Source organism: Rhinatrema bivittatum, chromosome 14, assembly GCF_901001135.1.
Source record: "Rhinatrema bivittatum chromosome 14, aRhiBiv1.1, whole genome shotgun sequence".
Taxonomy (NCBI): domain Eukaryota; kingdom Metazoa; phylum Chordata; class Amphibia; order Gymnophiona; family Rhinatrematidae; genus Rhinatrema; species Rhinatrema bivittatum.
This window is the reverse complement of record NC_042628.1, coordinates 80895267-80911447: the sequence shown is the minus strand read 5'-3', so window position 1 is coordinate 80911447 and position 16181 is coordinate 80895267. Positions and strand designations below refer to the sequence as shown.

Sequence of the window (16181 nt, the reverse complement as noted above, 5' to 3'; positions counted from 1 at the left end):
ACCAGATCGCCTCAGACGACGACCCATTGTCCTTGGACTGCCTGCGACTGGCAGACCGCTCCCCAACCGGAGGAGGACTGGCATCCGTGGTTACTACCACCCATTGAGGGACCTCGAGGTCCACTCCACGACCCAAGTGCTCCGGAATCAGCCACCAGCAAGACTGGATCTGGCGGACTCTGAATGGTAATGGGACCTGAATCTTCTCAAACTTCGGATCCCAACGGGAAAGTAACTCTCTGTAATGGTCTCATGAGCAAATGCCCGTGGGACTAACTCCAGGGTGGACACCATGGAACAGAGGACCTGCAAATAGTCCCAGACCTTGGGGAGAGGAAGTGACAAAAGACGCTGGACCTGCTGCATCAATTTGGAGATCCGGTCTGCCTGGAGGAACACTTTCCCCACATGTGTGTCAAACCTGGCTCCCAAGACACTCAGCACCTGATATGAGAGAAGGTTGCTCTTGGTCTGATTGACGACCCATTCTAGGGATTCAGGAGACTTATGACCCCGGTGACCGCTGCCTCGCAAAGGACTTTTGACTTCGCTGGGATTAGCCCGTCATCCAGATACGGGTGAACCAGTACACCCTCCCTCCGAAGAGCTGCTGCCATGACCACCATTACCCTTGGTGAACGTGCGAGGCGCCATCGCCAGACCGAACGGCAGGGCACAAAATTGGAAACGCCTGCTGAGTATCATGAACAGAAGGAACTTCTGGTGATCCCTGTGAATGGCTATGTGTAAATATGCTTCCGTCAAGTCCAGGGAAGCCAAGAACTCGCTGCCTCGGACCGCCACTGACTGAATGCGGGGTCTCCATCCGGAAACATGGAACCTTGAGGGCTCTGTTTCACCTTCTTCAGGTCTAGGATCGGCCGGAAGGACCATCCTTTTTTGGGATGATGAAATAGATGGCGTTGGCGTCCCATCGACCACTCTGCCCAGGGAACGGGGACTATAGCTCCCAGACAAATCAGCCGGTCGAGGGTCCTGTCGTATGATATGTTCTTTTCATGCGAGATCCGCAAGGGGAGACTAGAAAGAGGTCTTGGAGAGGCCGAGCAAATTCCAACGCGTATAGCCATGTTTTATGACATTTACAACACACTGGTCAGAGGTTATGTTGACCCATTCCTCGTAGAACCAGACATCCGTCCCTTCCCACCCGGGGAACCGAGGAATGGGCCTACCACATCTCATTGAGTGGACTTGGCTCCAAGCAGTGCGGAACTGGTACCGTCACGAGCGGGTCTCCAGCCCTGAAAGGAATAAGACCAGGCTTGCGACCTGCCCACGGACTGCCTCTGACCCAAAACCGGCGCCCTGCTCTGCCGGAACCTCCACTATACCTGAAAACAAGAGCGGGCCGGCGAGAAGCCTCTCGAAGGTTTAGGCTTTCTTCCAGAAGCCTGTGAACCTTGTTCTCCCCCCAGCGACTTGATCAACTGCTCCAAGTCTTCACCAAAGAGAAACGTCCCCTTAAAGGGCAAAGCACTAAACTGGGCCTTGGAAGAGACATCGGACGACTAGTTGCATAGCCATAGGAGCCTCCTGGCTTAGACTGCCGACGCCATGGTCCTGGAGGAAGTACGCAGGTGGTCATATAAGGCATCCGCCTCCTTCAAGCGCTCCGCTTGCGTGGACTCCTGAGGCGGGAGGACCTTGGAAGTTAACTGCTGAACTCAGCGTAGGCTCACCCAGAGCATAAAGCTACTGCAAACAGCTGCATGGATACCGAGAGTTGAAACCTCAAAAATCCTTTTTAGAAGAACTTAGAGCTTTCCTATCTTGGAGGTCTTAAGGGCCACCGTTCCTGCCTCTGGGATCGTGGTCTGCTTCGTGACCGCCGACACGGAAGCGTCCACCTTGGGAAGACCTCAGGAGCTCTAAGGTCTCTTCAGGCAATGGATAAAGCTTGTCCATCGCCCATCCCACTCTGAGGTCTGCCTCCGGTACATCCCACTCCATGTCATCAATTGTTGAAGCATGGGATGAAAAGGAAAAGTCTTGGATGGGCCTCGCCAGGACCGGATCCACTGAATCCTAGGGAAGGACTTCTTGAGGAAGCTCCACGCCGAGCTCTTCCAAGACCCACGGAATGAGCGGGTCCAATTCCTCCCTGTGAAACAGGCGAACCACTTTAGGATCATCACCCTCCAAAGGCGCCGCCTTGCCCAGGTCTTCGTCCGGGTCCCCCTCCAGGGAGAGGCAGAGGGACTGATAACACATCCGAAGGACCAGCGCCCACGGCGGCCGGGATAGGGGTCCCATCTCCAGGAAGAGAAGAGCCCCGAAACCTCTTGACCCAAAGATGACTCCCCGGGGACTCCTGACATTTAGGAACTTTACTCAGGGGCCCTTCAGGTTTCCCTTGCGCAGAGACTCCCCTCTGTTGGGCTGAGTAGCCAGGAATGCTTTGTGCATTAAAAGCACAAAGACTAAGGAAAAGGCGTCAGGACTGCCCCCCACCCAGCCAGGGGGATCGGGCTCCCCATCCGAAACATCCTGGGACTGATCCTGCAGGTCCTCAGGACTGCTGGGGACCAGTGAAAGTTTGAGCAGGAGATCCCCTCCCCCAAACGTTCTTGTCCGTGCGTCGGCAATTGTTTCCAAGATGGTCACCATTCCCGCACTCAGCAGGAATGGGTCGGCCTGCCTGCCCTGACGTTTAACAGCCCCGTGGGACTTAAGCAATCGATCAGAGGTGCCTTCCCCCTACCTACCCCCTGGGAGGTTGCTCCTGTTGCCTTGCTTGATCTCGAATTTAAGAATTAAGAGAGATTTGCTAACACCTCAAAAAAAGGCGAAGACCACAGGTTTTGCACCACCTTCATCTGCTGGAGACAAAAATACTCAGGAGATGCAGGAAGCACACCAGCCTAAGAGGGGTGCGCTACAAGTTTTTCTGTCTCCATCTGCTGGGAGGGAGGCAAAACCCAGCAGTCTGGACTGATCCAGGTATGTACAGGGAAAATGGAAAATGTCATAATGCCTCTATATCGCTCCATGGTGAGACCGCACCTTGAATACTGTGTACAATTCCGGTCACCGCATCTCAAAAAAGATATAATTGTGATGGAGAAGGTACAGAAAAGGGCAACCAAAATGATAAAGGGGATGGAACAGCTCCTCTATGAGGGAAGACTAAAGAGGTTAGGACTGTTCAGCTTGGAGAAGAGACGGCTGAGGGGGGATATGATGGAGGTGTTTAAGATCATGAGAGGTCTAGAACGGGTAGATGTGAATCGGTTATTTACACTTTCAGATAATAGAAAGACTAGGGGGCACTCCATGAAGTTAGCATGTGGCAAATTTAAAACTAATCGGAGAAAGTTCTATTTCACTCAACGCACAATAAAGCTCTGGAATTTGTTGCCAGAGGATGTGGTTAGTGCAGTTAGTGTAGCTGTGTTTAAAAAAGGATTGGATAAGTTCTTGGAGAAGTCCATTACCTGCTATTAATTAAGTTGACTTAGAAAATAGCCACTGCTATTACTAGCAACAGTACATGGGATAGACTTAGTATTTGGGTACTTGCCAGGTTCTTATGGCCTGGTTTTGGCCTCTGTTGGAAACAGGATGCTGGGCTTGATGGACCCTTGGTCTGACCCAGTATGGCAGGTTCTATGTTCTTTACATACTCCTTTATAAGTTTTTCTGTTTCCTGCAAGATTCCACTGGAGACCTCTGAGGAAGGTGCTATGTCTGATGCATTTCTGGGGTTGCAGATATTTGAGTTGTGAGAGGAATCAGGAGATCTAGGTCTTTCAGAACATTTGGCAGCTGTCAAGCGAGGAGATTCTTACAAAAAAGAAGGGTTCACTTCAAGCATGCTGTTTCAGCCACTACACAATATTATAGACAGGTATTGGTGCAGGGATCAGATCAGATGTCTTGTTATCTCCCTTGTCAAAAAAGGGCCTCCTCACTCTGAAGTAATCAATGGGATTTGTGGTAGGCACAAGGATCCAGCTTCTTGCTCTAAGGGGAGCTTGCTTTTAATTTGCTATATTTATTTATATTATTTCTATACTGTTTTAGCAATTACATAATTGATCAAAGCTGTTTACATAATCAAATAAAACAAACAACTAAAAGTAAAATAAAAATCAAATAGTTGCACATAGAACATGCACTAATTACTTTCCATCTTTCTTTAAACAAATTAAATAGTTAAAAATCAAGTAGTTAAAATAGAGTAAAAGATAAAACAAAAAATACAATTCATTTCAAATCCCTATGCTAGTTTTATTTGCTTTCTTTATGAACTAAGAACCTAATTCTCTTTACTTAACTCAGGTGCAGGGAGAAGAAATGAAGACTACAAAGAGCTTAAAAAATTCTAAAAACAAAAAATAAAAACAAAGAAAAAGGCCTACTGAGTTATATCCTAGTTCTTCATTTCCCTGTTCTCTGTAAGACTCACGTTTAAGTCATTTCAATGTTGTATGTAAAACCGAAGTGATTAGTAACTTTGTTACCTAGAACCTCGGTATATAAAAGTGTTAAATAAAATAATACTCCAATCTGATTGTGGTCCAGCAGGGGAAAGGTGTGCACCCTACAGCTCAGCTCCTGAAATGGGTTTAAGCTGGAGTACACATTTCCAGAGCCAACTAGAACCAAGATCTCCTTATTGAGCTGTCCCTGAGGTACCCAGGAACAAGAAGGGCTCAACAAAGTGATCACCTCACAGAGAGCCCCGGGGAGGAATAAGCCAATAGATTAACATTCCTTGGTGGAGGGCTAAAAACAATGTCGATTTATTTTATTTTTTAAACGATGCAGGCCCAGTGCCACCTCGGCCCATCCTTACTGCCAACCAATCAAAGACTGAGAAAGGACTTGGAAAGAAGGAAGGGAGAACCCAAGCAGAAAATAAAATCACTTCCTACTTTCAATGCTGCTGGTCAATTGCACTCCCTGAGGGCCAGCATCCATTGACTTTGAATACCGGGGAGCACAAGAAAACAGGACACTCATGTTCGTATTTGAGCAACTAATAAAGGCCCTACCTTTAAAGAGAAGATGAGCTTTGGGTAAATCTAGCTGATAACCAAATGAGACACTGGTGTCCTGCATCCGCGTGCTGGCTTCAAACTCTACCCCAACCTGCAACTGGAAGAAGAGGAAAGAGATAATCCACTGCACAAAGTGCATCAAGCCCACAGCTCAGTGGTGACTACTTCATGCAGGACACCAAGCCTGCACCCCAGTACTAGAAGAAAAAAAAAAGAAAAAACGATGAACCATTGCACATCCCCCTTCCCCTACACAATGCCGTTAACGTAGCTAACGAGGTAGGGGTCATTTCCTAACATTGCTCAGCAAATATGTGCATAGTAAGTTACACCGAATTTCAAAGCAAATGTATGCACATAAATGCGCTTTGAAAATTATCCCAAAGCTATGGACATATAATTACACCTATTAGGTGTGCACAGTTTTGGCAAAAGAATTTACGCGCGCCCGTGCGCGCATACTTTTACGCGCGCCCCCGTGGCACACATTTTCTAGACAGTCATTTCTGCAGGTAAAATACTGCTTTAACTTGAAATCCCTTTAAAATTACCTTCCCAAAGCCGGAACAGCAGACAGGAGCCCCACAGCCCCTTCTGCGCTAATTTAAAATTCTAAAGAAAAGGTGTGATATTTCAACAAGGGCTTTCTGCCCTATCTTTACATCATGAGAAGACATGAAGCTGGTTACCTGCTCGTTAGCTTTGTGGTAATACGTGGCGTGAGCTCCCGCCTGCCCCAGAGTCAGGGTTCCTATCCAGTTTGGGGCTGAGAAGAGATGGTTAAAAAGGACATGAATTAATGCCGGCACGAAATGTCTGAAGCTTGCATATGGGCAGGGGAGTCTGTGCAGGCAGAACTGGGACATGCACATGTTGCATACCTGTGTACCTTCCTGCTAGAGACATGACCGACCCTTCCTCTCCAGGACGTCGATGGTAAACCAGCTCCCCTCCCAGAGCCAGGCTGGGCGTGACACTCTGCAGATAGTGCGTCACCAAGATACCTGAAAACAGAGACGTGTACATGCTTATCTGTATCAGGAAGAGGCAAGCTCCAAATGTCCGTCAGAAATAAAAACAAATAAATCCCTTAGAAGGATAGTGCATCCCAGCTCCGTGCTTCTCTCTGCAAGAGAGCGGAAGCCAAAACTTCAAGTTAATGAGGGATTAGGAAATAGAGTGGAGAGAATTTCCAGTTTTTATGTTTCTTTGCAGGTTCAGGGAGAGAGTCTTGTTGTAGCATGGGGGGGCGGGGGGGAGATGTCCTTGTTTCTACCTGATCCTGTGAGGATATCCGGGTTTCCGAAGGTGACGGCTCCAGTGAAATCCTCCCCTCTATATTCTGCATCAACCTGCCAGTTCACAAATTTGGATTGTTGCGTCTGAAATGGGAAAACCAGATTCTAAGACAATGGCAGAGGAAACTGGGGCAGGAATTAGATGATTAGTGAAAGTGTCAGCATGTTAGAGCCAAAGCATATATGGACTTGCATACCTAGAGATCAGCTATTTCATGTAACCCATATAAAACCCTTTTAATCCCTGTGTCACCACAGTAGAAAGAATAGGGAAAGCTTGTTCCCGGGCACATTGGTCTCAACAGAATCACTACTATGGTATCTTGGAGGAGCTTACCTGGAAGGCAACCTTTGACCTGACATTATTTGCCAACTGGTGGATAATCTGTGCATTGAGGCTGCCACTATTGTCCATGTCACCAACTAGAATAGGAAATGCCTAAATATAAAATACAAAAAGAAAAGCACAAATATTTAAACTTGTGTAAAAATTGCTCTATTTAGAAACACTCACATACAAAGCCCAACCAACAATGCAAGCAATGCACTTGCACAGGGCGGTTGGCTGGAGGGGGCAGCAGCCTAAGGGCTGCAACCATCAGTAAATGATGAGATTAACATAATTGGCATCACAGAGACCTGGTGGAAAGAGAATAGCCAATGGGACAGTGCTTTATCACGGTACAAATTATATCACAATGATAGGGAGGATCAACTTGGCGGGGGTGTGGGACTTTATGTCCGGGAGGGTATAGAGTACAACAGGATAAAGATCATACAAGAGAGTAAATGCTCAGTAGAATGTATATGGGTAGAAATCCCTTGTGTGTTGGATAAGAGTATAGTGATAGGAGTATACTACCGTCCACCTGGCAAGAGTGATAAAATAGAGGATGAAATGCTAAGAGAAATCAGGGAAGCTGAACAATTTGTCAGTGCAATAATAATGGGAGATTTCAATTACCACAATAGAATGAACAGTTGATTATCAAAGTGCAATGAGCCACACTCTCAAAACCAATACGTTACAAGCTACAATTTTTTATTTTTGTGCATTTATTTGTTTATGACTGTGGGACCATCATAACACCCGCGGTTTGTCGGCAGTAAGCCTGAGTCTAAACCACAACGGGTCACATTTAATCATCGGTCCTTTGAAGTCCTACTTTTATTATTATCCAACAAGTTTTTTTCTTCTTTTTTATATTTTTATAAGATAAATGTGAGACGGTACTTCCCTTACTTGCCGATAGCGCTGCTGCGCTTTAGAGATCAAGTTGTTCAGGAGGATGTATTTATCCGTGAAGATGGCGTTACCATGCTTCGGGTCCAGAAGACACTTATGTGGTCCAGTCCGATGTATGTTTCGCACCAAGCTGCTTCAGGGACTGTTGTAGTATCTGAAATCTATTTTCCTGAACTTTGAAAGTGAGAGGTTTAAATGCCGTCATTTTCACACGGTACTGAATACCTTTTAAGAGTACAGTTAAAACAGGAAATATGGTCATTTTTACCACAATGCATGAATACTTTGTCTGATTTCGCACAATTACATTACTGTATATATATATATATATATATATATATATATATATATATATATATATATATATATATATATATATATATATATATATGCACATCCCTAAATGGATTTGAAAGCTAGAGCTTCAAAGCTCCAACTTACCACATTCTGCCGCCTGATCCTCTTGTCGGCGTTCTGCTGAGTTGCCGCGAGATCTGAGCTGATTATATGCAATTCACTATACTGCACCTGTGTGTTTGATTTGGCAGACGAGTGGATTCACATGAAGTGAATCCACTCTATTTCCTTATTGAGGCCACGAGGGGTCACTGTTTGTAATTGGAAAATCCAGCGTTGTTCACACTGTCGGAGCTGCTTAATCCTATCCCCTTTTCTCCAATGCGTTTTAATCACCTCCGAAGGGGTCTCTTCGTCACTTCCTGAAGAGTTGTCTGATAGATTGAAAGTTACTTTTTTCGGCTTTGCGTCCTGATTCAACCATGGATAGATTGGCCCTTGCTTGTAATCCCCTTCGTCTCTCCGAAATGTATCAACTTTAGTAATCTTAATCTCTTCTTTGAACTTCTCCATATTGTGTTTAAACTCTTGGAGAGTATTGTCAAACAAATCTAATGCTACATTTTGCAGTATGGAGAAGTTCAAAGAAGAGATTAAGATTACTAAAGTTGATACATTTCGGAGAGACGAAGGGGATTACAAGCAGGCACCCTGTATCACAAACACAATGATCGGAACAATCTGTTAAGATTTGACAGCTTTCACCCCAGCACATTCAAATTAAATCTCCCAGTGGGTCAATTCATGCGTATACGACGCATATGCACGGATAACTCTGAGTTTAAAAAAACAAGCTCAAGAACTGGCAGAAAGATTCCTACAACGAGGATACCCCCCATCCAGTGTTAAAAGCTTATCGATGAGCCCTTTTTTATTTTTACCAAAACATGAGGATTTGAACCTGCAGACCTTGGTTATGAAGCACACACTGGCCTCACCACTTATCAGTAAAGCCATTAGAAGACATTGGGCAATCCTGCAGGAAATCCACCCATTATTCAAAGAACCTATCCGTATTGCATACACCCGGGGTAGAAACATTAAAGACCAAGTGGTGCATTCCAGCTTTTAGGAACCCCCACAGATTACTGACAATGTCAATACTTGCACCAATTGTGCTCTAAAATCATCACAGACAACTATTAATTTACCATCCGGACGGACGGTGTCCTTGCCTCAAGCGACGTGCAGAACTTCATTTGTAGTGTACGCTATATTTTGTCCATGCCCACTTATTTACGTGGGCATGACCAAGTGCCCATTTCGAACCAGATTGACAGAACACAAATGTTGCCTAAACACAGGCCGAATTGAGGAACCACTTGTAGCACATTTTAAAGATCACAATCATGTGCTCTCTGAAATTAAATGGACTATCTTAGAGGTGATTAAAACGCATTGGAGAAAAGGGGATAGGATTAAGCAGCTCCGACAGTGTGAACAACGCTGGATTTTCCAATTACAAACAGTGACCCCTCGTGGCCTCAATAAGGAAATAGAGTGGATTCACTTCATGTGAATCCACTCGTCTGCCAAATCAAACACACAGGTGCAGTATAGTGAATTGCATATAATCAGCTCAGATCTCGCGGCAACTCAGCAGAACGCCGACAAGAGGATCAGGCGGCAGAATGTGGTAAGTTGGAGCTTTGAAGCTCTAGCTTTCAAATCCATTTAGGGATGTGCATATATATATATATATATATATATATATATATATATATATATATATATATACATACACACAGTAATGTAATTATTCATGCATTGTGGTAAAAATGACCATATTTCCTGTTTTAACTGTACTCTTAAAAGGTATTCAGTACCGTGTGAAAATGACGGAATTTAAACCTCTCACTTTCAAAGTTCAGGAAAATAGATTTCAGATACTACAACAGTCCCTGAAGCAGCTTGGTGCGAAACATACGTCGGACTGGACCACATAAGTGTCTTCTGGACCCGAAGCATGGTAACGCCATCTTCACGGATAAATACATCCTCCTGAACAACTTGATCTCTAAAGCGCAGCAGCGCTATCGGCAAGTAAGGGAAGTACCGTCTCACATTTATCTTATAAAAATATAAAAAAGAAGAAAAAAACTCGTTGGATAATAATAAAAGTAGGACTTCAAAGGACCGATGATTAAATGTGACCCGTTGCGGTTTAGACTCAGGCTTACTGCCGACAAACCGCGGGTGTTGTTATGGTCCCACAGTCATAAACAAATAAATGCACAAAAATAAAAAATTGTAGCTTGTAACGTATTGGTTTTGAGATTTCAATTACCCCAATATTGACTGGGTAAAGTAACACCAAGTCTTGCTAGAGACAAAGTTCCTGGATGTAATAAATGACTGTTTCATGGAGCAATTGGTTCAGGAACCAACAAGAGAGGGAACTATTTTAGATTTAATTCTTAGTGGAACACAGGATTTGGAGGAGGAGGTAACGGTGGTGGGGCCACTTGGCAACAGTGATCATAATATGATCAAATTTAAACTAATAACTGGAAGGGGGACAATAAGTAAATCTGCAGCTCTAACACTAAACTTTCAAAAGGGAAACTGATAAAATGAGGAAAATAGAAAAAAACTGAAAGGTGCAGCTGCAAAGTTTAAAAAAGTGTTCAACAGGCTTGGACATTGTTTATTTATTTATTTATTGAGTTTTATATACTGTCATTCAGTGAAGCCATCACAACGGTTTACAAGATTCAAAAGGTATTCTCTTAACAAATGTGAATTAAAAATACAATCCTAGACCCGCAGTCCAGATGTATTCCACGCTATTTTATTTCAGCCAAAAAAAACATCCTTCAAAAATTGGAAGAAGGATCCATCTGAAGAAAATAGGATAAAACATAAGCATTGTCAAGGTAAGTGTAAAACACTGATAAGACAGGTGAAGAGAGAGAATTTGAAATGAAGTTGGCTGTAGAGGCAAAAAGTTAAATTTTTTTTTTTTTAAATATATCTGAAGCAAGAAAACTGTGTGGGAGTCGGTTGGAAGTTAGATGATTGAGGGGTTAAAGAGGCTCTTAAGAAGATAAGGCCATTGCAGAAAGACTAAATGAATTCTTTGCTTCCGTGTTTACTAAAGAGGATGTAGGGGAGATAGCAGTTCCAGACCTATTAGTTAAAATTTGTAACCTATCATTAAAATCATCCATTGTACCTGAAGACTGGAGGGTGGCCAATGTAACTCCAATATTTAAAAAGGGCTCCAGGGGCAATCCAGGAAACTACAGACCAGTGAGCCTGACTTCAGTGCCGGGAAAAATAGTGGAAACTATTCTGAAGATCAAAATTGTAGAGCATATAGAAAGACATGATTTAATGGGACACAGTCAACATGGATTTACCCAAGGGAAGTCTTGCCTAATAAATTTGTTTCATTTTTTTTGAAGGGGTTAATAAACATGTGGATAAAGGCGAACTGAGTGTATTTGGATTTTCAGAAGGTGTTTGACAAAGTCCCTCATGAGAGGCTAAGAAAACGAAAAAGTCATGTCTATGTCCTTTGGTGGATTATAAACTGGTTAAAAGACAGGAAACAGAGAGTAGGATTAAATGGTCAATTTTCTCAGTGGAAAAGGGTAAACAGTGGAGTGCCTCAGGGATCTGTACTTGGACCGGTGCTTTTCAATATATTTATAAATGATCTGGAAAGGAACACAATGAGTGAGAGTTTATCAAATTTGCGGATGATACAAAATTATTCAGAGTAGTTAAATCACAAGCAGATTGTTCTACATTATAGGAGGATCTTGCAAGACTGGACATCCAAATGGCAGATGAAGTTTAATGTGGACAAGTGCAAGGTGTTGCATATAGGGAAAAATAACCCTTGCTGTACTTACATGATGTTAGGTTCCATATTATTTCTCCAAGTTCGGCTACCCCTGTTAAATGTAACTGTACCTTCGGTCACCACAGTTCTAGTTTTTATGTATATAATGCACTCCCGTTTTATGTAAACCAGCAAGATATGTTTTCATGATTGCCGGTATATAAATAAAAATAAATATTAGGAGCTACCACCCAGGAAAAAGATCTAGGCATCATAGTGGATAATACTTTAAAATCGTCGGCTCAGTGTGCTGCAGCAGTCAAAAAAGCAAACAGAATGTTAGGAAGTATTAGGAAGGGAATGGTTAAAAAAACGGAAAATGTCATAATGCCTCTGTATCGCTTCATGGTGAGACCGCACCTTGAATACTGTGTACAATTCTGGTCACCGAATCTCAAAAAAGATATAATTGCAATGGAGAAGGTATAGAGAAGGACAACCAAAATGATAGGGGAGCTGTTCCATTCCCTTTATGAGGAAAGGCTGAAGAGGTTAGGGCTGTTCAGCTTGGAGAAGAGACGGATGAGGGGGGATATGATAGAGGTGTTTAAAATCATGAGAGGTCTAGAACGGGTAGATGTGAATCGGTTATTTACTCTTTCGGATAGTAGAAAGACTAGGGGGCACTCCATGAAGTTAGCATGGGGCACATTTAAAACTAATCGGAGAAAGTTCTTTTTTACTCAGCGCACAATTAAACTCTGGAATTTGTTACCAGAGGATGTGGTTAGTGCAGTTAGTATAGCTGTGTTTAAAAAAGGATTGGATAAGTTCTTGGAGGAGAAGTCCATTACCTGCTATTAAGTTCACTTAGAGAATAGCCACTGCCATTAGCAATGGTAACATGGAATAGACTTAGTATTTGGGTAATTGCCAGGTTCTTGTGGCCTGGATTGGCCTCTGTTGGAAACAGGATGCTGGGCTTGATGGACCCTTGGTCTGACCCAGCATGGCAGTTTCTTATGTTCTTAAGGAGATACAAACCAGCGGATTGTAATGTCTGATTAACAACATACAGCTTTCTCTCATCAGCCAAGGTGCAAGAGGTATCAACATAAAGTAATTTGTAAATAACTATCACAATTTTAAATTGTAACTGTGACCTCATAGGGCCAGATAAAGTACAGAGAATGAGTTCAGTGGGGCACATTCCTAACAGTAATGCGATGGCAGAGTTTTGAATCATTTAGTGCACCCAAAGGTGAAATTCGTACTTACCTGATCATTTTCTCTCTTCTAGAGAAGTCAGGCCAGTTCATCTCACACAGGTTGTGTAACCTACCAGCAGATGGAGACAGATTAACAGGCTCACTGATGTCACTCCTCACATAGCCCTGTGCTGACTCCTGCCTGCCAGTATTTTATGCAAAAGCAAACTGTAGACAACTGACAAGAACACCATTAATAAACCATTCTCCCCTGTATTTGTGGGGTTTTTTAATTAAACCTCTAGAAGTCTTCAAGGTCTGTGAAACGAGGGCCGGTAATTCATCCCCCTTCCTCCAGTGAGCACCATCATCGCCCGAGGCGTCCGGGTCCCTGTCAGTAAAATTCTTGGCGAGGCAGGTCTCGTGGCACCCGAGCAGGGCCGGGAGGGTCAGGGGTCAGGTGCTCCTGGCTGGGACTGGACTTGGGTCGCAGCCGGGGCTGATTGCGCCTGAATGAAGGCTTCAGTCCCTGGAAAAATCCCAACCAGGAGAAGGCCCCTAGGTCCATGTTAGCCCCGGGAAGGGGGGGGGGGGGCAGAGCAGGAGGCCATTCGGCGTGCCCCGCGCGTACCGCCGGTCGAGAAGGGAAGATGGCGCAGACACCCCCTGCGCGTAAGATGGCGCCCCCGATGGTCTCCACATGTCTGGACCCCTGCACTGGGGTCGACCCGATCGGTGCTCCCTTTTTACCTCGCCGGAAGAAAAATCGGAATCGGGACGGCAATCCGAGCCCCAGAGACCTTAATTTAAAGTTTTCTACTTCCCTGGTTCTCTGCGCTTACCTGTCGTGTGCCAGGACGGTCTCCAGCTGTGGGGGGAGGAGAGGGCTTTACCTTGACTGCCGCGCTCCGTTGTGCACCCGCTGCCTTTCAGCTAAGTCCACGCCAGGAACCGGCTACCGGACCAAGGCCCACCGCTGAGGGAGATCGAAAATCACTTCAGGAATTCTCAACTGGGGGAGGGAGCCTCAGGTATCACCGCAGGAGAGCGGGGCTCGATCTTCTTTCAGGTAAAAACATGTTTCTTCTTTGCTGTAGTTTCCTAACACTGTGCTAGTGTGGGGATAGCGTCCACATCTGCTAGGAGACGGAGAGATACTGAAGAGCTGAGGTCTCTGCAGGGGTGGATCTAGGGTGACGTCAGCTTTGAAATCTGACTCCGTCTCCCATCTGCTAGCAGAAGAGCACATAACCCACTGGTCCCGAGTCCATCTGGCTACACGCTAGGAAATATTCGGAATTAAACTTAGGAATTTTGGAGGTCCGGGGCTACTGGAGTTTAAGTGGTACTACTGGGCCTGTCTGGTTTGCTTGAGGGAATGGGGAGGGGTTGACCCTTCGCCAGCATGGTTAGACATGGAGAGGCAGGCTGCCCAGGCTGCCAGAGGGTGCAGTCTGGCGGCCTCCCACTTCGAATACCCTCAGGTTTGCTATGCGAGATAACATAGTGGCACATACTTTAAGGGTTTGGAGGCTGGACCAACACCTCATAAAACTGCCAGAGAGCTCTCACTCATATATGATTCCTCTATGGGATAACCCACAGCTTTCACAGTGTACATTCTCACCCGATATGTTTGAATGGGGTATGAGAAGTTTAAAATACTTAGGTCAATTGGTGGAGGATGGGCAGTTAAAACCTTTTACAGACTTGGTGGAGGAATTTCAAATATTGTCCTCTACCAGGTATTTACGTAAGCAATGTAAAGACATTGATAAAAAAAAACCCTAAATGTCAGAGCAATCCAGGAGAAGTGTAATGAGGTGGAAGGTGTGGTGTGTTGTAAACTACGAGTGAGGCACTTAATACCTGTCCTATATGTTTCAATACAGGCCGAGGCTGGAGCGCGTGAGATATCGAATGATCTGATCCGAACCGGGAACGCTGAATTGGGAATGACCTGAGAGAGTCAAGATTGGAAACAAATTTGGAAAAGATCTCATAAGATAACTGTGTGTGGGAGAGGTCAAGAACTATTATTTAAATTATTACACTGGTTATATTACACTCCTATGCAGGGGGAAGAGACTGTGGGAGAGGATGGGCCGTGATGGAACGTACATACATATGTGGTGGGCGTGCAGCCATGTTCAGTCCCATATTGAACGTATTTGTAATCAGCCATTCGTCTTAACTCCTGCCCTGGAGTTAATAGGATGATGGCCAAATAGATCTGACATGCGTGGCAGTCGTAAACTGGGTGGCCACCTATTGCACGCAGCTCGCCTTACTATAGAGCTCAGTTTTGGAAACAATCACCTGTGGTTGAAGGTTGGAAAACAAAAGGTAGCAGAGACTGCAAACCTTGAGAAACTGACCATTGTGTTAAATGATAGAATGGATCACTATATGGTCTGGAAACCTTCTTGGGATTGGTGAACTCAGGGAGTCATAGCTGAGTAACAAGGGAGAACCCAGGGTACTCTCCCCCCACCCACTCTTTGGGGGGGGCGGGGTTACTTTTGGTAGTCATGAGGGCGTCTTGATGTAACGATTATGTGCTCTGGTTCATTACTGTCTATATGTAACAATATGTTGTTGAACTGCTCCAGTGCCTACATCCCCATCCAGCTGCAGTGTGCGCTCCAGTGCCCATCCAGCTGCAGTGTGTGCAGGGACTGGGCAATTAAGTCAGGCAACTCCTCCTTGAGGAACAGCTGCAATATGGTGCTTCTTTGTGCCTCTCCTTCCGGAGGAAGCTCCCTTTCTTCTAAGGGCTCAGGATCTTTTCCACAGGGAGATGAGCGAAATTCATCCAAAGAATTCCCAGAGAGAGAAGGATCCTCTGCAGCCTCCCCTGGTTCCACCTCCTGGTGAGACTGTTTGGCCGATTTCCAGGTATCACATGTTTTCTTACAAACAGAAAGGCAGAACTGTTGCAGCCAATTCCTGCTTCGTGCCAAGAGGCCTGGAAAATTCAATCCAGGAAAGGGAAGAGCAGTGCAGGCCTTAAGACAATCCCAAGGCAAAGGCACTGCTGGACTTCTGCCAGGGTTGAGGGCTCAGGGGAAGAGGACACCTCTCTTCCTCTGAACCCCTTGTCAATCCCTTTGGGAGAAATAAGTAAAGACCCCCCGAGCTCCCTGCATGCAAAAAAAACTCACCCCCCCCCCCCCCATCTATGAAGCATTGGGAGCACAAGCAACTTTCACTGCCTCCCTGCACCGGTATCGATGTCTGTTATATGTTGTCTTA

At 45.0% G+C, this 16181-nt stretch overlaps 1 protein-coding gene across 1 annotated transcript in view; it reads right to left on the bottom strand.

Moving 5' to 3' along the window:
* TOMM40 (translocase of outer mitochondrial membrane 40) overlaps window positions 1-16181 on the bottom strand; it is a 53249-nt gene that overhangs the window by 13939 nt on the left and 23129 nt on the right. Inside the window, exons 6-10 of the mRNA XM_029576344.1 lie at window positions 6663-6764; window positions 6304-6409; window positions 5909-6031; window positions 5717-5793; window positions 5022-5124 (exon numbers count right to left, since the gene is read on the bottom strand). Of these exons, the coding sequence (XP_029432204.1) occupies window positions 5022-5124; window positions 5717-5793; window positions 5909-6031; window positions 6304-6409; window positions 6663-6764 (511 nt within the window). The remainder of the gene's footprint in view (window positions 1-5021; window positions 5125-5716; window positions 5794-5908; window positions 6032-6303; window positions 6410-6662; window positions 6765-16181) is intronic.